The sequence below is a fragment of the Leuresthes tenuis genome, unplaced genomic scaffold (genome assembly GCF_036924035.1).
Source record: "Leuresthes tenuis unplaced genomic scaffold, fLeuTen1.0.hap1 SCAF_4, whole genome shotgun sequence".
NCBI classification, from domain to species: domain Eukaryota; kingdom Metazoa; phylum Chordata; class Actinopteri; order Atheriniformes; family Atherinopsidae; genus Leuresthes; species Leuresthes tenuis.
In genome coordinates, this window is record NW_027325358.1 from 27,174,658 (window position 1) to 27,199,194 (window position 24,537).

General features: G+C 40.4%; 1 protein-coding gene across 2 annotated transcripts; it reads left to right on the forward strand.

The window, feature by feature from the left end:
• myh9a (myosin, heavy chain 9a, non-muscle) lies at positions 1-23,251 on the forward strand. 2 transcript variants are annotated; one of them, XM_072383493.1, is made up of 43 exons: positions 1-151; positions 3,581-3,771; positions 3,906-4,046; positions 4,194-4,350; positions 4,568-4,595; positions 4,961-5,054; positions 5,490-5,510; positions 6,635-6,727; positions 7,116-7,179; positions 7,454-7,552; positions 7,893-8,036; positions 8,306-8,401; positions 8,541-8,617; positions 8,861-9,055; positions 9,897-10,070; positions 10,283-10,456; positions 11,234-11,348; positions 11,713-11,903; positions 12,039-12,160; positions 12,415-12,484; positions 12,572-12,732; positions 12,861-12,969; positions 14,158-14,289; positions 14,487-14,693; positions 14,781-14,918; positions 15,030-15,153; positions 15,248-15,419; positions 15,590-15,802; positions 16,719-16,863; positions 16,947-17,153; positions 17,301-17,405; positions 17,670-17,822; positions 18,002-18,250; positions 18,627-18,839; positions 19,241-19,453; positions 19,593-19,754; positions 20,820-20,948; positions 21,185-21,273; positions 21,523-21,646; positions 21,916-22,124; positions 22,210-22,318; positions 22,430-22,602; positions 23,016-23,251. In XM_072383493.1, the coding sequence occupies exons 2-43, from the start codon at positions 3,586-3,588 to the stop codon at positions 23,122-23,124; spliced, it is 5,886 nt and encodes a 1,961-aa protein (XP_072239594.1). In that variant the 5' UTR covers positions 1-151; positions 3,581-3,585; the 3' UTR covers positions 23,125-23,251. The 2 variants fall into 2 exon arrangements, with proteins under 2 accessions (XP_072239594.1, XP_072239595.1); XM_072383494.1 differs by lacking the exon at positions 5,490-5,510.
• The last annotated feature ends 1,286 nt before the right edge of the window (positions 23,252-24,537 follow it).

Genomic DNA, 24,537 nt, shown 5'->3' on the forward strand with positions numbered 1-24,537 from the left:
AAGACGCGGTTCGACGGAAAACACGAGCAGCATTCCGAACGTTTCATTTCAAGTGTCGTCGGTCGAGTCGAGTCGAGTCGAGCAGGACTTGAGCTGCTGCCAACGCGGACAAAAAAGGAGCTCACCTACTGTGCCTGCAGCAGAAAACCAGGTGAGTTGTCATTACTATACTCCTGCAGGAGAGTGGTGTGTGTGCGCGTGTGTGCGAGTAAAGGGGGGTACTGGAGCTGAGAATTGTGGCGCACCTGACCATGGCGATCCAATTGGATCACCGGTAAAATCACTTAAACTCTGCCTGTGATCGATCAGCATCCCTCTACATGTTGATGTATTATGATGCGAGATTAAGAAATCACTGGCTCGCAGACATGGTAACAGTATACGTACCACTTTATTTACGCGCTCACACGAGTAAAAACATTTAAACCAGAAATGCCCCACTTGTATACCTCTTAATTTAGGATCTAAGTGTGTCTGATGAACGCTACAGTCGTGTTTAGTTGACCTAGATGTTGCTGAAATATTGCACGTTACCTTCAGTTACCAGGAAATAATCATGTGCAAAATGACACCAGCAGAATGCTTTCATCTGAGGTATTCATTCTTTACACTGTTCTATTCACCCAGACAATGTGTGTGATGGTTTGCACAAGATTAGCTTTTATTCTCCAAGTCATAAAACAAGCCACACACACATGCACCCAGCTGCTGTGTGTCTACCCTTAGGCTACAAATAGGGCATGCAGACACAAAAGGGGGACTCTGCTTTGAGGTAGTAATAAGGACCTGCTGTCAGTCTTGAATTACATACCATTTTTGAAAAGTTGCATCAACTGATGACAAGTTTTGACATCAGCTGAGGCATATCTGTAAACAGGAACTTTTTTTTTCCCTAAGCTCTTCCTCTTTTGGTTTAGCTTTATACATTTTGCAGCTGCGGTGCTTGATGCTCTCAGAGGGCCTATTGTTACATCCTTTGTCCGTTTTTACAGCTTTCTTTGTCTGCCCAACTTGCTCCACACCAAACCCTGAACATTTTAGAAATCATGCATTCTCCGATTCACCACACTCACGCTGTGCCACAACTTGGTGGATCTCTCCGCTATCTGGCTGCAGATGGCAGGGCCCGTGCTCTGTGTTAGGTAAGAGCCCGGATAAAGCAGGGATTGTGACTGGCATCCAAGAGCAGGAGAGAGGAGATACCGCTGAAAACGTGCCAAAGAAAACAGAAGATTAAAAGAAGTGTATGCCAACAACTGAATGTATGCATGGATGTTGGGTCGACTAGAGATGAAGTTTGAAGTAACTTGTATTGCCATTTAGCAACTTCCTGAGGAAGTTGGCTCATGGATGGCTTTTAAGAGGGGAAACCACATACACGAGTGTCACAAGTGTTCTGTGTGAAACTTTATTTTTATCATTTTGAACATTAGTGATTCATTTGGACACTTGAATACAACCGTAAATGCTTTCATGCTTTTAGTTTTCTCTGGCCTCTGGGAACACTGCAGGATATCAGAGCACCGTATTAAAAGCAGAGGAAATATCTTCAGTGTTCCTCTTCCTCTGATCTTCAAGAGTCTGAGTACATAATGAACTTAGAAGAGGCTGCACTGATCCCTTTATCCCTCTCTCTATAAACATGCACATACACTGCTTTTCCCACTCTGCATTTGTTTGCTTCAGAGGAAGCGGCTCCTCTTAATGAGTTTGTCTTCCAAATTATACGCACCAGCTTAATGGATGCAACTGAAAAGGACTCAATAACCAAGGAGTGCTAACATTGTGAAGTGTGGGGGTATTTATTCCCATAAATTAGTGTTACGTTTAATGTAATGAATTATCTGAGAAATGTTGCGTGGCCCGAAAGAAGTATAAAGGTGATGAGCTTGATCTTCTTCAGGGCATCCTAATTTTTCCCTAATGTCTTTCAGAGTGTTTCTGCAGGGTGTGGTTGGGATATAATGACATATCTCTGTTTGCCTGGACTTGCTGACATTCCTACCCCCTCTCCCCACACACACACACACACACACACACACACACACACACACACACACACTTGCTGCAGAGCACCACTCCTCTGATCTCCAACAGGACTTGAACACAGCCTAAACGAGGGGCTTTAAACACAGAGTAAAACAAGTACAGTAACAGCGTCCCATTATTATTTTTTTTATTATTTTTTTTACCCTTGGTGGAATTTTGAGAAGTAAACAGAGGATTGTGGATAATGAGCAGAAGTTGGAATTTGTGGAATTCTTTGTTATGAGTTGGTGTGGATGGAATGTTGACTAAAAAGGAAATGAAGGATGAAAAGGTAGAGAAGGAGAGGGAGTGGACAATATAGTTCAGTGACTAATTGTATCATCTGTCTATGTTGTGGTTATTTTATTCACTGAAATTAGTAATCATCTTAGTTGATTTTTGGTTGGATTTTTTTTTATTTATTTATTTTTTCCTTTTACCACTGCTCCCCACTTCTGGTGCAGAAGTCTTGGATGAAGAAGTGACTTGTTCATAATTGTACAGTGGAAAACATCAATCTGTTACAGAGACTGTGTCTAAACCTGCCCTCCACAGTGGGTGCTAGTTTGTGAACACGTACCTCAGCTTAATATGCATCTAGGGACCCAAAACTCATTATACAAACTTGACACCTAAACCGTTTGTCATTTCTGATGATTGACAGCAATAGCTGTCACAAAACCAGTGTTAATTACAGATTTGGAGTTGCACAAAGGCTCTTTAACTATTGCATTCTACACTGTGGGGTGTTTTTGGCCCCTGCTTGTACAGTATGCGACATTTACTGCAATATTATGCCGAGAACCAGTTTAACTGATGTCACACTGGCTGTCAGTTAATAACTTAATTATATTTTCCCCTTAAATGTGACACAGCCCTGTCAGAGTTGGTAATCCGTTTTCTTTTTATGACGGAAACTTCTCCCTTTAACGTTTCAGGATGAGTGACATTCAACAATTCACGGACTAAAGCCTCCTCTTATTCAGATGTTTTAATCTGAATCCTAATCAAAATGCGGGTTGGGTTATTAAATCCAAACCCCCCCCCCCCAATTCTTGTTCGAGCTTGAATGTTTTTGTGCATAACCTGCTGGTAACTCGACTCCTTATCACTGAGGAGTTTTGAACCAGGAAGTTCTGCAGCATCTCTACTGAGAGCAGCTTGAATCAACCACCGCCACAAGAATTTGGCAGCAGACTACTGCCAAGTCTAGAGAATCAACCTAGTGAACAGTTAGAAAAGTTAGAATAATAGTTAGTGTGAAGTACATTTTAAAGGTTCACTAGAGGCCTCCAGAAACCCCTCAAATAGTATAGTAAACTAAACTGTTTGTTTCTAAATGAAACTTTTTGCCTTGGCCTATGAAATGGAATCTGCAGTTCTTCTAAAGAAATGCTTAGAAAACCAGGCCCCTTCATGGAGGTAGCTTTTCCAAAAACATTTTAACTTGTCACTGTAGGATTTGAATCACTTGAATGTTTTTCAAAGAGCCTTTAATGCTGTCGGATCAGAATGTTCAAATGGCTTCAAGTTTCTTTGCTGTGTCCTACAGCCATCATGACGGACGCAGACAAGTTCCTGTACGGGGACCGCTCTGCGATGAGCAACCCTCTGGCTCAGGCTGACTGGGCCACCAAGAAGCTTGTGTGGGTCCCCAGTGAGAAGTTGGGCTTCGAGGCCGGTTCAGTCAAAGAGGAGAAAGGAGAGGAGTGTGTGGTGGAGCTATCGGATTCTGGAAAGAAGGTACAAAATTTCTCCTCCGAGTTAGAATATGTTTATTTGTTTTAGTTGTGACCTGAAATTGAGGTTTTGATGAAACATAATTTTCAACAGTCCATTTTTCTTTTTCTTTTTTTGTCTGTTTCTGTAAATGTCAGGTTAAGGTAAACAAGGATGACATTCAGAAAATGAACCCACCCAAGTTCAGTAAGGTGGAGGACATGGCGGAGCTCACTTGTCTGAATGAGGCCTCTGTGCTGCACAATCTCAAGGAGAGATACTACTCTGGACTCATCTATGTGAGTACCTGTTGAAACGTGTGTGTATTTCTATTAATGTACTACATGTATATACATTTCCACAGAATCCTTATTGCATATCTCACTACATGACACTTTTGGTGTGACTCGGCGCTACCCCTTATTGTTACATTTTGTCTCATCCAGACATACTCGGGTCTGTTCTGCGTGGTGATCAACCCTTACAAGTACCTACCCATCTACAGTGAAGAAATTGTGAACATGTACAAGGGCAAGAAGAGACACGAGATGCCCCCTCACATTTACGCCATCACAGACACGGCCTACAGGAGTATGATGCAGGGTACGTCCTATTTCGTGTTTGGTACATATTTCAAAATAAACTAAAAAATAGGTGATACTTATTTAACGGACAAGCTGTTTTTTAATTTTTTGTCCTTCAGGCCTTGCGTTGTATGCATATTTTCCGCGACTACAGAGTTGAACAATAACACATAATATTTCCCGGTTGTGTTTTTCAGTTAACATGATCTGAATTAGCATTTCTCTTCCTTTAACAGATCGTGAGGATCAGTCCATCCTTTGCACGTATGTCTCTTTCTGTTGGTTCCTTTTAGAAACTATTGTTTTAAGTGATGGGTGTCTTGAACGCCCTCAGTGTGGTGATTCCATAGTTTGTGCCTGTAGTTGTGGTGATTAGTCTGACTCTTTACTTTGAGTATAATACTTTGTAGAGTCCTGATATGAAAATTTTAAGGTTCATTGAAAATGATACGCTTCTGACAGGTACTGTGCATAAAGTGTGCTCGACTCTTATGGAATTCTTGTTGATTATATCCTGTGGTCCATCTTGGTTAAACAGATGTTCGGAGAGGGTTTATTTATTTATTTATTTATTTTTAAATGATCAGCTCGTTATATTTTGATATGCGTCTCATTCTGTTTTTCTGCAGTGGGGAGTCAGGAGCAGGAAAAACAGAAAATACAAAGAAAGTCATTCAATATCTGGCACATGTTGCCTCTTCCTTCAAGTCCAAAAAAGACCAGGTTAGTTTAAAAAGGGAAAACAACACACACAAAAAGAGAAAACATTTCAGTTCTGTTTTTCTGTTCAAAAGTTTGGAAAAACTAGATTGAATTCCCCAATATTTTTTGTTTCGTTTTTGCCTTTTGGTACATTTCCATGTCAGTACTTCTCTGTAAAGTTATGTACCTTAACAAGCTCTGAGTTGACGACTTGGCATTCCTGTCTCAGGCCCTGACGTGCCTGCCTCGCCTCCGCTTTGACTGAAGTGAAGCAAAACCCAGATTGTGTTGGAGTGGTGGTGGGGGTTGATTTACAAGACTTGACATGAAATGTTTTTTATAAATTATTTCTTCATGACTCATCAGTTGGCACCAGGTTTCTTGTGCTGTGATGTAATATGTGTTAAACTCAGTATCTGATGTATTGAACCTTTTTTTTTTTAATCTTCTCTCCAGGGCAGTGCTGTGTTGTCACATGTGAGTTCATTTATCTGATTCCACAAGTGTCCATACTAACAGAAAACATTCTGCTGTCCATGTCTGGGTATCAAAGGAAATGTACTTAAACATATTAAAAGATGGGCCTGTCACTTAAAAACACTTTGTTACTTTTAGTGTAGGGTGACTATCAAGTTGCAGCCATTGAGCTTAGCTTTGCATAAAGACTTAGAAAATGGAGAAGTTCCTAGCCTGGCTTTGTTCAAAGTAACAAACCACCTACAGCTTCTCCACAAGTCACATGTTGCATCATGTTGAATCTGTACAAAAAAAAAGTGTGCAAAGCAAAGGGGCGTGTAATGCCTTGTGAAACCACAGCTGGTCAGTTTTACTGACATCCATCAGTCTTTTTTTTTTTTTTAAGTGAGTAATTAATTTTTATACAATGTATAAAGGGGCAAAAAGCAGAGTGTTTCAACAGTAATGGGAGTTCATCAGGTTTTTTTATTTTTTTATAAATACAAACTTGTGTTCATAGACTGCTTTAGGTTCAGGATATGAAGAGGTTTGCATAACAATTTGGTTTCCACATGACACATTGGAGATGTAGGGCAGAAACTTGAATCCTTATCTGAGGCTGGGGTGTAGATAAAGGTTTCCCACTCCGCCCAGCAGCTGCTACTGTTTTTTCTTCTCTTCCCTCACTCTAGTCAGTCTTGATTTTTGGCATTGTTATGTAGGTATTGTTACGTTTGTAGTCCAGCATTTCCTTTGGGGATCTTGGCTAACCTGCCTGTGATTTGTGCTTAGTTTTTGTCTTCTCTTGCTTGTGCCTGCTTGGACAGTTGGTGTTACAATATTTTAAGCTTGAATGGGCTTGCTGATCTGTGGGAATTTACTGTATGTTGGAATGTGCAGGACTTGTGTTTTGTTCCGTGTGTGTGGTTTGTTGGGCAATGACAACATCCTCTGTGGTCCTTCTTTCAAAAATGCTGCAGGAATTGGGTCGGTGATCATTGCTCGGTTTGATTTTTGCCAATGGACGATGTGCAGCAAGAACATGCATGCTTTAAAGTCGCACTTGCTTGATCATGATAAAGTTGGTTGGAAAGACCAAGTTAAGAATTCTGTAGTTTAGTGTGATTCTGTCTTCTCTTCACCAGGGGGAACTTGAGAAGCAGCTGCTGCAAGCAAACCCCATCCTGGAGGCCTTTGGCAATGCAAAGACCGTCAAAAACGACAACTCTTCAAGATTTGTAAGAACAACTTAAAGAGCCCTTTAAACACCAGACTGGTGTTTTACTTGCATCAAATTTGGCACCAAGCTGGTTAAAAGAATATTATGATGGAAGTCAAAGACTATATCTATGTGGCGTGTGTGTGATACTCCAACACTGGACCTTCCACTTCTCCTAATGCAGCTGTACCTGTTAGAGCTTCCCTGACCCGTATCCTTTTAACTTTGCCTCATATTGTGAAGCACATTCAAATGTTCAACTCTATTGACGCCAATATCAAAAGCAATGTTCTGACGACCCTGTTATCAGATTTTCATGAGCTCCCCATGAGTAAGCTGAAACTAATGTACAACGTAAACTGGAGTGTCTCTATATATCCAATAAGAATGTTTTTTTTCTTTTTAAGGGAAAATTCATCAGGATCAACTTTGACGTCAATGGATACATCGTTGGAGCCAACATTGAAACTTGTATCCTTTTGAAATTCTAGATCCAGAGTGCACCTGCATGCACACAACTCATCAACCCTTTCAACCTAAAGTCATGGAAGCACAAGTATTTTATGTGGGAGTAACCATGACTTTGTTTCAGTTAGTTTGGGATCATTTGAAATAAAATGATTGTAGGATAAGCGCTGAAATTTGACTTTTGACACGTGATCTCGTGTTTCGGTAGTTGCAGAGACTGTAATTTATTTTTAATTGTACCTCATTCACTTCGGTTTGTCCTTGACTGCGACATCAGATCTGCTGGAGAAGTCTCGAGCTATCAGACAAGCCAAAGATGAAAGGAGCTTCCACATCTTCTACTACATGCTGTCAGGAGCAGGAGACAAGCTGCGCTGTGAGCACACAAACCCTTTTATTGCAACACAGATGCAATGAACAAGGCTACATAACCTTTTATGTAAAAAATGACTGACCTTGTTAGCGGAATGTAACATGCAGTTTAAGTGCCAAAACAGAAATATTTTATTGTGTTCAAAGGTATAAAAAACTGAGTTGGTTCACCATAATTAGGGTACATGTACAGGTCATTTTCTCTGAAGAGAACAGGGAATGCAGTGCTGTTTCACAAATTCAACTGAGGTGAAAGCCAAGCAGGCCTGTGTGAACATTAGGCCCACATCTACTCAAGTTTAAACCAAATTTTATTTTTTTTTGCCCCCCCCCCTACTGTCCAGCTGATTTATGTCTGGAGGATTACAGCAAGTACCGTTTCCTTTCCAATGGAAACATGACCATTCCCGGGCAGCAGGACAAGGACATGTTCACTGAAACCATGGACGCCTTTCAGATCATGAGCATCCCAGAAGAGGAAAGAATAGGTATTTATATATTCATTTGGTCATTCATTTTTAACTTATTACTGCAACCTAAAATTTTAATGGCGACAAATTAATGGGGCAGTTTTTGTCCTGTTGATTACTGTAGTGTTCCATATTGTTCAGATGTCTGTGAGAAGTTCTTCCTTTTGATAGGTTGTTGGCATAGTTTCTGATTAGTGCTTTGAAAATATTTCAACCACTTTACATTCTTGAATGTAAAAATAATTTTTTGATGTTCCTTTTTTTTTTTTTTTTTTTCCTCCTTTCAGGCTTGATGAAGGTGGTATCTGCTGTGCTTCAGCTGGGGAACATGACTTTCAAGAAGGAACGTCACTCTGACCAGGCATCAATGCCTGATGATACAGGTACACACACAGATAAACCATCATCGTCATAAACATCTTTTCCTCTGTGTGCGCTCTCTGTTGTCCCCCATTTGCTTGTTCTTTCACATTTGATCCATCAACCTTTTCACCCTCCAACATCATCATGTTTCACCCTCAGCTGCCCAGAAAGTGTGTCACCTGCTGAGTATCAATGTGACAGACTTCACACGAGCCATCCTGTCTCCCAGAATCAAGGTTTGCACAGTAACTTGCACATGGGGTCGTATTCAGAATCAGACTCTGTGACAGGAATTTTTTCAGATCTTCCCATTTTAGCTACATAGTTTGATTAATTTTTGATTCATTTTCATTATTTATTTATTTAATTTTTTTATCAAATTGGAACTATTTTGCCATCCATAATAATTTAAATGGAATTAATATTGTCATTTGTTCAGTCTGACAGCTTATTTATTTATTTATTTTTCTCTTCTCCAGGTCGGCAGGGACTACGTCCAGAAAGCTCAGACCCAGGAGCAGGCAGAGTTTGCTGTCGAAGCTCTTGCCAAAGCTTCTTATGAGAGGATGTTCCGCTGGCTGGTCCTGAGAATCAATAAAGCTCTGGACAAAACCAAGAGACAGGGAGCCTCTTTCATTGGAATCTTGGATATTGCTGGATTTGAGATCTTTGAGGTGAAGTGCTCAGAACTTGACATATTGAGTTTGGAGATGTTGTTGTGTTTTCTGTGATCACAAATGGCAACTCTGGCATTGACTGTGTTTGTGCCATCAATTTTAAGAATCTGTTTTAATGCTTCATCCAATAGAGAGGTGTCAAAGATTAATCGGATTAAAAGTAGATTCACTTCATGAGATCACATTGCTCCTTACAAAAATTCTCAAATTCTGTCAACAAACTGGTAACATCTGTGTGTAGCTGTATTCTGTGTGCGTCACCCATTCATGTTACAAACTTCTACATTACATGTGCTTCAAACTTACCTTTGTGAATACCATTGCGTTATGTACAAAAATATCAGCATGCTTAAAGTTCCAGTCTGTAGAATTAAGTGGGAAATAATTGATATAATATTCATACTATGCTTCATTTAGTCTTGAATTGGGTTTTCTGTGGCTTAGCAGACATCATTTAAATTTACTTCCCTCTGAGTCGGCCATGTTCCTGCAGCAGCCCAGAAAAATCAAACGGGGTTGCTGCTGTAGTTTCTGCTGAACTGTTGGCCTGTTGTTTGCAGTCTGCTAAATGTTACTGAATCCTACATATTATTCTTTTAATCTATTCATCAGTCGCTACATATAGCTGTTCCCAAGTGTTTTTGAGATTCAAATTAAAGACATATGAATGACAGGTTTTTATTTATTTATTTTTTCCTCATGTTTGGAAAAAACTTCAATCCAGGAAAACTGAATTATATTTTTTTTCTATAGTTTTTAAAGCAAAGCAAGAAACGTTTTAACGGTGAAGTACTTTTTAAAAGATCACTCAACTAACTTATTTAATTCATTCCCACAGTTGAACTCATTTGAGCAGCTGTGTATCAACTACACCAATGAGAAGCTACAGCAGCTCTTCAACCACACCATGTTCATCCTGGAGCAGGAGGAGTACCAGAGAGAGGGCATTGAATGGAGCTTCATTGATTTCGGCCTGGACCTGCAGCCCTGCATCGAGCTCATTGAAAAACCTGTAAGATGTCTCTGAGCTGTTTTTCCTCCTCAGGCTACAACACTGGCAGAAGAGTGACGCCTCAGATTATTAGCTGGAAGCCTTAAGCAGAAGTTACTTGTATTTCTTGCAGCAAACAGTTGTGCAGTATAAGTTGAGGCATGTAACTGCACACTTTCAATTACAGCAATCAGGATTCTACTGACATGTAACCTTCTTTTTGTTAATCATAGGCTGGTCCTCCAGGTATTTTGGCTCTGCTCGATGAAGAGTGCTGGTTCCCCAAAGCCACAGACAAGACCTTTGTGGAGAAAGTATCTCAAGAGCAGGGAACTCATCCCAAGTTCCAGAGACCCAAGAAACTTAAGGATGATGCCGATTTCTGCATCATTCACTATGCTGGAAAGGTCAGGGTTTTTTTTATTTTATTTTTTTAAGTCTCCATTAAATTAAAGCTCAGCAAGTTGAGCCTGTCAGATAACACATGCCTGCCCAAAGAAATAAACTTCCCCAAAATTCTATACTGGGTCAAGTCATTCAGCTGGCCAACTTCTTGTTTTTCTTTCTGACATAACTCAGTGTCTCTAAGCTGACTGTTAGTTTCTAGAAGTAAGTATTGCCTTTATTCCAAGTGAGGGTGGGGACAGCTGTAGCTCATGAAGTAGTGGCTGCCCCCCAGTCAGGAAGATGGTGGTTTGTTGCCCAGTCTATATGAACATTTGTGTAAGAATATTAACACTGCATTTATTCGGCAAGAGTGGCCCTGTAGACATCAATGAGCTTGGATCTCTGCAGTGACTGAGGAATACTTGGCTTATAAATAAAAGAAGACAAATCCTTAAGTGTTATCATGAGTTTACTGTGTGTGTGTATAAGTAACGATACTAATTATGCAGAATGGCCTGTTATTATAAAAGAGAGCATATATGTTCACCCTAATTTGAGCTTAACAGCAGTAATTTGATTTAGCGATTTGATTTCTAGAAGTTTAAAGATGGTCTTTCAGGAGTAAATAATCATTTTGTCACTAGATGGTGACACTTTAACTACTTTGGCAGAATTGCATGTCACAGACGGTTTGAACATGTAACCTCATGAGCACTGTGCTGCACTGTGCTTCTGCATAAAATGGGACATTGAGGCATGAACATTTCTTAATTTTTCATGTATTTTCCCTGGTGCAGGTGGACTACAAGGCAGATGAATGGTTGATGAAAAACATGGATCCTCTGAATGAGTCCGTGGCATCTTTGCTCAACCAGTCTACAGACAAGTTTACTGCTGACCTGTGGAGAGACAGTAAGTAGTGTGATTTAATGTATGTGCAACCTCATACTGCCGTATGCATTTCTTTCAAGTACATTTTTTTGTTTGTTTGTTTTTTTCCCCAAACACATTTCAAAATTTCCAACTTGCTCTGTCCTACCAGTGTAAAGTAGTTTAACTTGTTGTTATAATGGTTTAATTCCACTGTGCACCCATCTGCCGGTACAGAGTTTGAGTTTTTACTTTTTTTTTTTCCCTTAGCAGTACATTTCAGAGGAGACAAATGGGTCTCAAAGTCTGCTGTCAGCCTTCATGGCTATTTTTTTATTTTTGTATTACAAGACGTGGAAATATTTATTTTCTAATGTAAGACATTCTGACTTCTGTGTCTTCACAGTGGACCGTATTGTTGGCCTGGATAAGGTTGCAGGAATGTCGGACTCCATGCATGGAGCGTTCAAAACCCGCAAAGGAATGTTCCGCACTGTTGGCCAGCTATACAAGGAGCAGCTGGGGAACCTCATGGCCACACTAAGGAACACCAACCCCAACTTTGTTCGCTGCATCATCCCCAACCATGAGAAGAAGGTAAAGAGCAGCAGAAGTTGCTCCAACTTTACTTAAACATTGCTGGAGCTGTTGCAGAAATTGATGCATGGGTGTTATGTCAAAGATGCAGAGCACATTGGCAGACCTTTTACAGTAGTCTGTTATTTCTGTCAGGCTGGTAAACTGGAGCCTCACCTGGTTCTGGAACAGCTAAGGTGTAACGGAGTGCTGGAGGGAATTCGCATCTGTAGACAGGGCTTCCCCAATCGCATCGTCTTCCAGGAGTTCAGACAAAGGTGACAAACAGCATTAGACTTTATCATTAAAAAAAAAAAAAAAAAAACATTTTTAATGCCAATTACCCCCTTATCAAATCATTTTCAGACCAAATTAGTGACTAACATGTTCTTACTATCCTTTCAACATTACCACCCTAATTGACCCAAAAGATGGGACTCTATCGATGCATCTATCCCATACATGGCCTGCTGGACTAAAGAAAACTGCCATGAGTGAATCAGTATAATTTAATTCCGTCTTTATGTTTTAGGTATGAAATCCTCACTCCAAATGCCATTCCAAAGGGATTTATGGATGGCAAGCAAGCCTGTGTGCTCATGGTAAGCCCAATAATTCCGCTTAAAGACTGCGTAATGTCAGTGGTAAAGGCCTCATCTCTGAACGATATTTTTATTGCCTTGTGCTAGATCAAAGCTCTGGAGTTGGACCCAAATCTGTACCGCATCGGTCAAAGTAAAGTGTTCTTCAGGGCTGGAGTCCTGGCCCACCTGGAGGAGGAGAGAGACATGAAGATCACTGATGTGATCATCAGCTTCCAGGCCTGGTGCAGAGGATATGTGGCCCGCAAGTAAGGACAAATTTCTGTTATGTAAAACATTTTCAGATGTTGCACTTTTTGCACATTTCAGTTTTTCCTCTGCTTTCTCATATTCTACTTTAAATTAACCAATGTGACTGACTTTTTTTTTTCCCCAGAGCCTTTGCTAAGAGACAGCAACAGCTGACTGCAATGAAAGTTATCCAGCGAAACTGTGCAGCTTACCTCAAACTCAGGAATTGGCAGTGGTGGAGGCTTTTCACCAAGGTGAGATTAACAAAGGTGGTATGATCAGAGAAGCCATGCTTAAAAAAAAAAGCCTTTATTTAGTAAAATCATATGAATAAGCAACTCATTCATGCTTTGAATTTGAAGAAAAATAGTGGGATTTTTTTTTTCTTGGCCCAAGATATTTGTATGTAAAAAAAAAAAAAAAAAAAAAAAAAAAGGAAATTTGAAAATTGAGGGAAAAATAACTTTATGGTTAAGTGCAGGAAAGTCTAATTACTTTTATTTGTAACTGATGGAGCAGTTCAGAGCTTTCTGACAATTGTCTGTGTTATTGCAGGCAAACAGGTTTTTATAGGAGAAGTCCCACTAATTCTAATCGGACATAAAAATTTACCTCAGCAGTCAGACATGATGGCAACTTAAATGTCGTGGCCATCCCCATTTTATTATAGCTGGAATTGATGGAAGAAAGAGCAATTGAAAAGGATGAGGAGTTCCTGCAGAAATGGGCCTCTGCTCCTGGAATGACTTTTTTTTTTTTTTTTCCACAAATGCTGCTGTGATGTTGGATTTTCAGTTTGAAGGAACCATGTAGGGATATGAGTGTTTAAACGCCTATTGTTGCACAGTGAGTCCCCCAAGGGTCGGCCTTTGTGCTTTTCAAAACTGTGGCAGGAAAATTTCAAATGCAAAGCAGTTTTTGAGTTTTAGAAAGCAATGCTTTCTGTTCTGCAATGCAAATACTTTAAAACTGACAAGAATATAAGTACAAGCACATTTACATGGGGGATTCCCTGTGCTGTAACTGCTTTTGTTTAGAGGCTGCTGATTGTGGTGTTCTTGCTCGTTTTTGGTCCAGTTACAGAGATACATTTTATTTTTTTGACGATGTAATTTTTATTTTATTATAGTGGATATTTTGTGGGTTTGCTAATTAAGCAGTTTTCCAAAACATAAAGCTATGCAAACATATTGGGGTGAGTTTTTAAAGGAAAGGGAGGAAAATGAAATGTGTGTGTGTGTATGTATGTATGTATGTATATATATATATATATATATATGTCTGGTGGAGTAAGAGTGTTTAATATAAATTATTATTATTTTTCTTTCCCCACCATAATGATGCAGACATATCAATCGAGAGTTTTCCTTCACTTTTCTCTTGACTGTCATTTATTCCCTAAGAAAGTCACAATCTTTCTTGAATTTTTGTTTTCCTTCAAGGTGAAGCCTCTGCTGCAAGTGACTCGGCAGGAGGAGGAAATGCTCGCTAAGGAAGACGAACTGGTCAAGGTGAAGGAGAGGCAACAGCAGGCTGAGGAGCAGCTCCAAGAATATGAGGCGAAACAGCAACAGGTAGGAGTCACAAATGAGTGAACTGAAACATTGGTTTTTATCTTGAATTATGTTATCAATTTTTTTTTTTTCAGTTTAATAATATTTTATTTTAATGGCAGCCAAATCAAGCAATTCATAAGAGACGTCATCTTAAAGAGTCTTCTCTGGAAATGCTGCTCTTTGGCCTAATTATTATTCTGTCTGTGCTCTACTAGCTGTGCGCAGAGAAGTTGGCTCTTCAGGAGCAGCTCCAGGCAGAGACGGAGCTGTGCGCTGAGGCTGAGGAGATGAGAGCCCGTCTGGCCACCAGGAAGCAGGAGCTGGAAGAGATACTGCATGACCTGGAGTCTCGCCTGGAGGAGGAGGAGGAGAGGGTCACACAGATGCACAGTGAGAGAAAGAAGATGCAGCAGAACATTACGGTCAGTCAGGTCTAGATGACAGTGCAACATTTTATTTTTTTCCTTTTAATGCAGCATCTTTACAAATTGTCTGTGGTGTTCATCCAGGATCTAGAGCAGCAGCTGGATGAAGAGGAAGCAGCCAGACAGAAGCTTCAGATGGAGAAGGTCACCACAGATGCCAAGTTAAAGAAACTAGAGGATAACATCATGGTGCTGGATGACCAGAATGGCAAGCTCAACAAGGTCTTTTCAGCTTGTTCATTTACACCAGAATTGATCAGTGCAGAATTGGCAGAATATGTCAACATCAAAGATGGAACTTGAAACAACTATTGTTTTTTTTTTTTCCCTCAGGAGAAGAAATTGCTGGAGGAAAGAGTCTCTGAGTTCACTACTAACTTGGCTGAGGAGGAAGAGAAGTCTAAAAGCTTACAGAAGCTCAAGAATAAACATGAAGCCATGATCACAGATTTGGAGGGCAAGTATTGTTGAGACTATTTTTAATGCTTTTTAATATCCAAACTACAAGTTGAACTTGTGTTAAAGAGGTGTGTGTGTGTGTGTGTGTGTAGATCGTCTGAGAAAAGAGGAGAAGATGCGTCAGGAGTTGGAAAAGAACCGGCGTAAACTTGAGGGAGACTCAACTGAGCTCAGTGACCAGATTGCTGACCTGCAGGCCCAGATCGCTGAACTCCGAGCTCAGCTGGCAAAGAAGGAGGAAGAACTCCTTGCTGCACTGGCCAGGTCAGGGCGATATTTAGAGTTTTTCGTTTTTACTGTAACAAAATGTGACTGTCTTGTAGATATTGAGGTGATGTTATATAAAACGTTCCCCCTCCACTGATACTTTAGTTCTTTTTCACACTCTTTCGCACACAGTAGCTGTACGTTGATGTTTTCTTTTACAACTCCAGGATCGAGGAGGAGGCTGCTGCAAAAAACACGGCTCAGAAGAAGATTAGGGAGCTTGAAGCCCAGATCTCTGAGCTCCAAGAGGACCTGGAGCTGGAGAGGCAAGCACGCTCCAAGGCTGAAAAACAACGCAGGGACCTGGGAGAAGAACTGGAAGCCCTCAAGACTGAGCTGGAGGACACTTTGGATTCCACTGCAGCACAGCAGGAGCTGAGGTAGATTATCTTTTCACTGGCATTTCATAGGCTGATGTTAAATGTTTTTATTTAATACGTAATTTAATACGTAAGTTTTATACGTTTTTTTTTTTCTCTTTCTTTTTTCACATAGCTTCATGTTGACATGAGTGTTAACAGGGAATCCCTACAATGAAATGACTTAGTGTTCAAGTTCACTTTGAAAAAAATGCTTTCAAGATTTTAATTGCTTAAGTAGAGTAACATTTCAGCCCTATGGTGTCTTCCTCAGAATCAAGGTAGGCAATTGGAGTCAACCTAAAACTTATTCTTGGAGAAGTGATTAAATTGATTAACAACCTGCTGGACGACCAATACAAGGCTGCGGCTTGCAATGAGAAGTGTCAACACTCTTACTCCACCAGACACACTGCCTGAGGGCCTCTTGTTTTATTTTATTTATATATATATATATATATATATATATATATTTTTTTTTTTTTAAGGTAATCGTCACTTGTTTAGAAAAAGAGAAATACTACCTCTTCACATAAATATTTTTTTGTATATAGTACTCCCCACTTGCAGACACTGTTTAAGAACTGTTTTTGGGTTAAATGCCTGTCTCTTTGCCTCCTCTGCTTGTATCTTTATTGCGAGGGACTGAGATCCCAGAAGACATTTAATGCATGTGTGTGTGCAAATTTGTAAACGGATAAGAGGCACAGACATTATGGTGTCTGTTTGCACAATTAAAACTTACAAAAATGCACCCATCTGCTGATGGTCTGATAGCTCTGGCTTTCCTTCATTCTTTTTGAGATTGTGGTCCAGTTGTGAGAAAGAAGATTCTGCTGGAAGCACCAGGAACGATCCTGTTTGTATTAAATCCCTAAAGTGTTAGACAGGAGAAAATTCTAATACAGTCTGCTGTATTATTCTCATATCTATTCAGGTCCAAGCGTGAGACCGAAGTTGCTCAGCTGAAGAGGAATCTGGAAGATGAGGCCAAGGGTCATGAGCAGATGATGGCTGAAATTAGACAAAAACACAATCAAGCTTTTGATGAACTCAATGAACAGCTAGAGCAGGCCAAAAGGGTACGGTATGCAGTGGTCGTGGGAGTAAGCTGCCACCATAAGTCTTAAACACCAGTAACAGATTTTATGTGTCACCCCTGTAGAGCAAGGTGTCGGTGGAGAAAGCCAAACAAGCCCTGGAGAGTGAGTGGAATGAGCTACAGATTGAGCTGAAGACTTTGACACAAAGCAAAGGAGAGTCCGAACACCGCCGCAAGAAGGCTGAATCCCAGGTTCAAGAGCTGCAGGTTAAACATGGAGAAAGTGAGCGACAGCGGCAGGAACTCGCAGACAAGCTGACCAAGATACAGGTATGGATGGAGTACTCGCATGTCGAGTACAGGGTAGAGGATTTTCTGACTGCGTACAGAGCGTTAAGGATGTTTTTACTTTGATAGTTGTCTGAGAAGGAATAAAGTACAAGACACTGAGATTGTTTTTCTTCTTTCTGTCTGTAGGCAGAGCTAGATAATGTTAACACCCTCCTGAGTGAAGCAGACAGCAAAAACATCAAATCCAACAAGGACCTATCCTCAGTGGAGTCTCAGTTGCAGGATGCACAGGTATAAACATGAATGCATGGATGTTTATTACTTCCACTCTATAAATGGTTCCTTTTGATGCCCAACACACTTGTATTGTCTTCTAATCTCAAGTAGTATATGCTTAACAAGATTCTAATTTCTATATGACTTGCTGTGCTGCAAATAAGACTTAAAAAATGGAGAATAAACTGGCTAAATGAAAAGAACAAACTTGGCTTGTCTCTCTCAAAAGATTTAATTAAATACGATTTATCTCAAGTTGTTGTATTTACTGAACTCCAGGAACTACTTCAAGAGGAAACTCGTCAGAAGCTTTCCCTTTCCACTCGCCTGAGGCAGCTGGAAGAGGAGCAGAACGGGCTGCGGGAGATGCTGGAGGAAGAGGAGGAGAGCAAGAGGAATGTGGAGAAGCAGGTTTCCACTCTCCAGGCCCAGGTCAGTCCACAGCATCACACTTGCACACAATCCTTTTATATATTTTTTAAAAACTACACATCAAGACACTGATGGGAGATGGATCGTTCAGCTCACCGTAGCCATCCTTGACTGTCACTAGGAGTCACAAATGCCTCTTCATTCTTGTCCATCTCATCGGCTTCTTGTTTTCTCTCCAGCTGGCTGAGATGAAGAAGAAAGTGGAACAGGAGGCCATGTCACTGGAAGGGTCGGAGGAAGGCCGCAAGAGGGCACAGAGGGAATTGGACAGCATCGCACAGCAGCTGGAGGAGAAGACTGCAGCTTATGACAAACTGGACAAGACCAAAACCCGTTTGCAGCAGGAGCTGGATGACCTCCTGGTAGACCAGGACCACCTGAGGCAGATCGTGTCCAACTTGGAGAGGAAGCAGAAGAAGTTTGATCAGGTAGCCTATGTACTGTGTAGTTTATACCCAAAGCAAGAAATCATAATGGACTAAAATTCGCAGCATAAAAAATTGCAGGCCACAAATTAAACTAAATCACGTAATGGTAAAAAAGGACAGTCTAGACTTCCATTGAATTTATCAATCGATATAAGAATGGAGGTGCCCGCTTGACCCTGGTTAAGATAATTATTGTAAAATAACAAAGAACATTGTCCTACCTCTGAGGTTATTTGGGGTTACAAAAAAAGCACAGTTCTAGAAGTGAAAATGTGCATAGTTATGTTGTGGAAAGCTTATATTTTGCCACTGGGTCATTTTTCCAACTTGGTGTAATTTGGATTCTTAACTCCCCTTCCTATTATCCCCTCCTTAGATGTTGGCAGAGGAGAAAACCATTTCTACTCAGTATGCTGAGGAGCGTGATAAGGCTGAAGCTGAAGCTAGGGAGAAGGAAACACGAGCCCTCACTCTGGCCCGCGAGCTCGAGACCATGACGGACATGAAAAATGAGTTGGACCGGGCCAATAAACTGTTCAAAGCTGAGATGGAAGACCTGGTGTCCTCTAAGGATGACGTTGGCAAGAGTGTAAGAGCAAATGCTGGAGACTCAAAGGGATGAGATGTGTCTGAATTGTTTAAGAAAATCGGTATTGGTAAAATAATTGGTGACTCCAAATTGTCCGTAGGAGTGAGTGTGAGCGTGCATGGTTGTTTGTCTCTATGTGGCCCTGTGATGGACTGGCGACCTGTCCAGGGTGTACCCCGCCTTTTGCCCGATGACTGCTGGGATAGGCTCCAGCCCCCCCGCTACCCGATTAACGGACTGTCGGTATAGAAAATGGATGGATGGTATTGGTAAAATGTAAACCTTGGAGTTGGTAAATACTGCGCCCAGAAGAGGTTATAAGTACTGCTCAGAATCCTTTGCAGCATTGTCCCTTTTCACTTCACTGAAGTGAATGTATACCAAATGCAACTCCTTTGCAGGTGCATGAACTGGAGAGGTCAAAGCGTGCCATGGAGCAACAGCTGGAGGAGATGAGAGTTCAGCTGGAGGAGTTGGAGGATGAGCTGCAGGCCACAGAAGATGCCAAGTTGCGGCTGGAGGTCAACATGCAGGCCATGAAGGCTCAGTTTGATCGAGACCTGCAAGCCAGAGATGAACAGGGAGAGGAGAGGAGGAAACAGCTTGTTAAACAGGTATGACGTCAGATGATAACACTTCTGAGAAAGAGATATTTTTTATTTTTCTCCAAAAGTTTGTTTGGAAATTCAGTTTTTACTTACAATTACATGCAGGAAAATGATGGATTGACTAAATATTCTTTTAATCCTTCAGGTGCGTGAGATGGAGATTGAGCTGGAAGAGGAACGCAGACAACGTTCTCAGGCCCTCTCCTCCAAGAAGAAACTGGAGATGGACCTGGCTGAGCTGGAATCTCAGATTGATCTTGCTAACAGAGGGCGTGATGACGCCTTAAAGCAGCTGAAAAAACTCCAGGTAAAATACACATTCATCATACAAACTCACAATGGAAAGAACTGCAATAGTGAATCAAAGATTTATCAGGTAAATTAGTAGCTGGTTGCAAATCATTAATGCCACTGATGGGAGTGTAAAGTTTTGCAGGTGATGCCCTAAAGCTCAGCTGATCTCCAAATATAGGTGCAACCTGCTCATTTCAATTATGACTAAAACACTCTACACCTATTAGTGATACTCCTGGTTGAGTGAAAATAAGCAGGCCTGTCAGTCTAGAGCCTGTGGTTCACCAGAGATTCACATGCAGGCCGTTACAAAACGGAGCCCTTCAGCACATGCTTGTTTACTTGTTCTGTTAAAATATTTGAGACGCCCTCTTTGATTCAGTTTAAAAAAAAAAAACTATCAGGTATACTTTTATAAACTCACTCATGGGTGTCGTATGATTACTTATTTATTTATTTTTTTTCAGTTTAACTACTTTTTTTTTTTTTAACATGGTTCACATTCAGACAGTACACATAAATGAGGAAGTGTGATTGACTTCCTAAAATTCCACCAGCTTATTGGTAGGCTTTGAGCTGTTTTCTTTAAAAGTTTGCTGTAAACACAAGAGCTGAAGAGGCGGCACATGCAAAATACCTTTCAAAATTCAATCGATTCAAAGCATTTTATATTATGGGGACCAAAAAGGGCACAGTTAGCGCAAATGGTCAAAATGAAAATTACAATTGCGCAAATATAGCAAAATTGCAATATTTTGTCAAATTATCAATCATTTGCATCCTCCCTGAGCTGTGCCGAAAATTTCATAAATTCTCTTGTAAAAGTCCAGTTGTAATGTAAATATTTTTGATATGATCATTTTTGGGGGGCAGCCAGCCAGGCTTTTAATGACGCCTCACTCAAAAAGTGCAAACAAGAGTTCAGGTTACAACAAAGTGCAAGGCTCTCTTATTGTGTTGTTCTCCAACTAAGAATTGAACTGAAATTGTTCAATTATCTGTGAAAACATTCCATTGATCTATAGGATCATGGAATTGGATATACTTCAGCATAAATGTGTGGATGTTTGTTCTCCAGGCCCAAATGAAAGAGCTAATGAGGGAGCTGGATGAGCTTCGTTTGTCCAGGGATGAAGCAGTCAACAGTGCCAAGGAGGCTGAGAAGAAGCTCAAGACCCTTGAGGCTGACGCTCTGCACTTCCAGGAGGTACGAGACAATTTTGAGACGAGGTGAAGCCTGATTGCATAACATGTACAAAGATGTTGCCAACAATATTATACATGCAAGTGCAACACACATCTTGTAGAGAAATTCTTTGCAATAAATGGGTTTCTTGCATACATTGAATTTGGACTTACTTGACTCAAACTACCACATTGTTTACATGAGCCAGTTTTAGCAGCCTCTCTGGTGTCGAGTGAAATAAACTTGTCTTCCATCAGGAACTGGCTACTGCAGAGAGACTCAAGAGACAGGCTCAGACTGAGAGGGATGAGCTCCAGGATGAGATAAACGGCACCAACACAAAGAAGTATGGAACAAATAGTGATACTTTGTGCTTTGCAATAGATTGATTACATTATCTTACACAATGCATTCATGCTGGTGCTCACATTTCAACTACTTTGTGCCAATTTGTTTTTTGTATTTATGTAAGGGGGTATGGAGGGTTTTATCGTAATGTGGTTAGTGTGTCAGCTTATGCAGTTAAATGAAATCTCGTTTAACTGGCTCATTATATTAACTGTTCTGTTTTCTCTTTTTCACTTCTTGCTCGCAGTTCTTTGTTGACAGATGAGAAAAGGAGGCTGGAGGCTCGAATCACTCAGCTGGAAGAGGAGCTGGATGAAGAACAGCTCAACACAGAAATGGTCAATGATCGTCTGAGGAGAATAACACTTCAGGTAAGGTCACTCATCTTTTGACCATAGCTGCTGGTGATTTTACCTCTTGTTAAAGTTAAGTGAAGGGACACATTTACTTTTCTGACATCAGCAATAACACACTTCAGTAATCTGGAATCAACAGAACACCTGAGTAGTGACTTATCAGGAGTCAAAAATCAACAAAAAAAAACTAATCTGAGTATTGAAATGGATACACTCTACCATAATGAACAAAATACAAGAATATGCTTTAACAATAATTCTGTACCTTGTGTATGTGACATCAGACTGATCAGTTGACCACAGAAGTTGCTGCAGAACGCAGCAACTCCCAGCGGCTGGAGGGTGCTCGATCCCAGCTGGATCGTCAAAACAAGGAGCTAAAACTGAAGCTGCAGGAGCTCGAGGGAACCATAAAGTCAAAGTACAAGTCCTCCATCACCTCCTTGGAGGCTAAGATTGCTCAGCTGGAAGAACAGCTAGACATAGAATCAAAGTAAGTGGAAGTGAAATATTTTCCTCCTCTTGTGTCTTTATACAACCGGTTTGTCTGATAACTTTTGCCTTACTATTAATTTCAGGGAACGTCAGCAGGCCTCCAGGCTCGTCAGGCGGACAGAAAAGAAGCTCAAGGAGGCGTTGCTGCAGGTTGATGATGAGAGGCGCAACACAGAACAATACAAAGATCAGGCAAGTCGTATCACCTTTTTCTTTTGATCCTTTTTGGAATCTTTGCTGATCTACTTGTATTGTTTCTGCTACTTGTTGCTGTTCTTCTTGTTAAATGAAATCTCTCTGCAGGCGGACAAGACTAATAGCAGAATGCGTCAGCTTAAGCGTCAGCTGGAGGAAACTGAGGAAGAGCTGACAAGGGCCAATGTGTACCGCAGGAAGCTGCAGAGGGAGCTGGATGATGCCACAGAGTCAGCAGATGCTATGAACCGAGAAGTCAGCACACTGAAGGGCAAGCTGAGGTAGAGGTTTCTCACATTTATGTATTCAAAGGGCCATTCTGAGTCCATAGTTTTAATCTAAACTAAAATTGGAAAAAAAATCATACTTTCATACTATTAAATATATATATATATATATATATATATATATATATATATTTTTTTTTTTTTTTTAATTGACATTATGGAAAATGCGGTATCAGGGGTTTTTGGATTGTGAGCTAATCCAGGGACCTAAACTTGTTCAAGTTTAGGTTGAAGATTCAGGTGATGTATCTTGCCAAAAGGTCAGGCCCAGAAGTGCAGTGCAAGTTCACTTGAGATCAAACACAAATTGTTGTCATAATATGCATTCCTTATCTATCAATATGGTCTTTTTTTTAACTGGGTTCCATCAGACATAAATTTTTTTTTTTTTTTCATTAAACCTTAAGACGTGGGGACCTGCCTTTCAACATGCGCCGTACCATGAATCGTACTGGCCTGGACAGTGACGAGGACGTGGAGTTGCCAGTCGACGTGCCTGAGCCTGCAGCTGAGTAGGAGAGCCAAGGCAGAAATATTTTAATGTCTGCAGACGACGTTGCAAATATCTTAGAATATTGCCCATGTACTCAATTAAGGATTTAGCTTTATACCCCCTCCTTTTTTTTTTTTTTAAACTTTTTTTTCCCTCCCATGTAATGCAATTGTTTTTGCCCCAATAATCAACTCAGTAAATTTTCTTTTTTTTTACAAAAATGTGTCTATTTTTCTACTGAATGGTTCTATTATTGTATTTGTAACAAACCATTGCAGGTTTAATTTTATTTGATTGGCTGGGGTTTTCTGGAAGACGGACACAGTTATAATCTGTAATTTCAGTTTGCTGGAGTCGGTATACATGTTTGTATCTGTACTGTATGCCTCTCCCTCACTGTGTCACCTAAACCAAAAGCACACAGACTAACATGCACATGGTTCGGTTAAGGTATCTCAGTTCTTTTGTGGCATGGATAAAATATGGCAATATTACTGAAGATGTCTATATAAATGCACTGTCATGACTATTTTGGTTGCTGTATACTCTTAAGGGTTTTATATTTGATTAATTACTGGTGATGGGTCATCATATTGTAACTCACTGTACTTTATATGCTTTTCACAACCAAAGGGGGTATTTGTCAGTGGTTAATCTGTAAATGCTGAATGCGACATGTCCTAGTATCATGCCCCTCCAATGTATTATCATACGATGTACATGAAAATGCCGTGATGGTAAGGCTATTTTATGAAATGCCTTCATGCAATAAAGTGACAAAATGTTAAATAACCATTTTATCCCCTCATCTCTTTAGAGTTTAGTCAGAACAAATGTGACCTTTATTTTCCCCTACAAAAACTGTCATAAAACAGTACTTCCACGTGTGTGTAATCTGTCCTCCAGTCGTTTTTTTGGCTAAACAAATCTACATTCCAAAGATTGCAGTGTTGCATCCACGATCATGCTGTTTTTGCAAAAACAAAACAAAACTATCGTTGAAGAAATTCAATCTCGTTGGTTGCTTTCAGATACAATCTGATTATTGGCCATGGGTTGTCGCTGTGGTCGAGCAAAAAACAAAATTCAATGTTCAACCTGGACTATTCCAGAGACTGCAGGCATAAAACCAACCTGATAAGAATGTGTGGTTGAACATTTTTAAAGTTCCAAGAGATGAATAAGTAATGGAGCTCAAGACTTTCCTTCGCAAATCATTTCAGCTCTAGTTTTGGCTATTCCATTTTCAAAAAGTCACTGGGTATATCCACATTTATGTATGCATTGGTTTGCATAAAACGACGCGGATAACTCGATATTATAGATTTATCTGAAGCCTGACGTCTGACACACTCTCATTTCATGACACGAACCCACAAGTTTGTGTACTAATTGTGAATGAGTTAGGACTCGTGTGTGTGTGTGTGTGTGTGAGA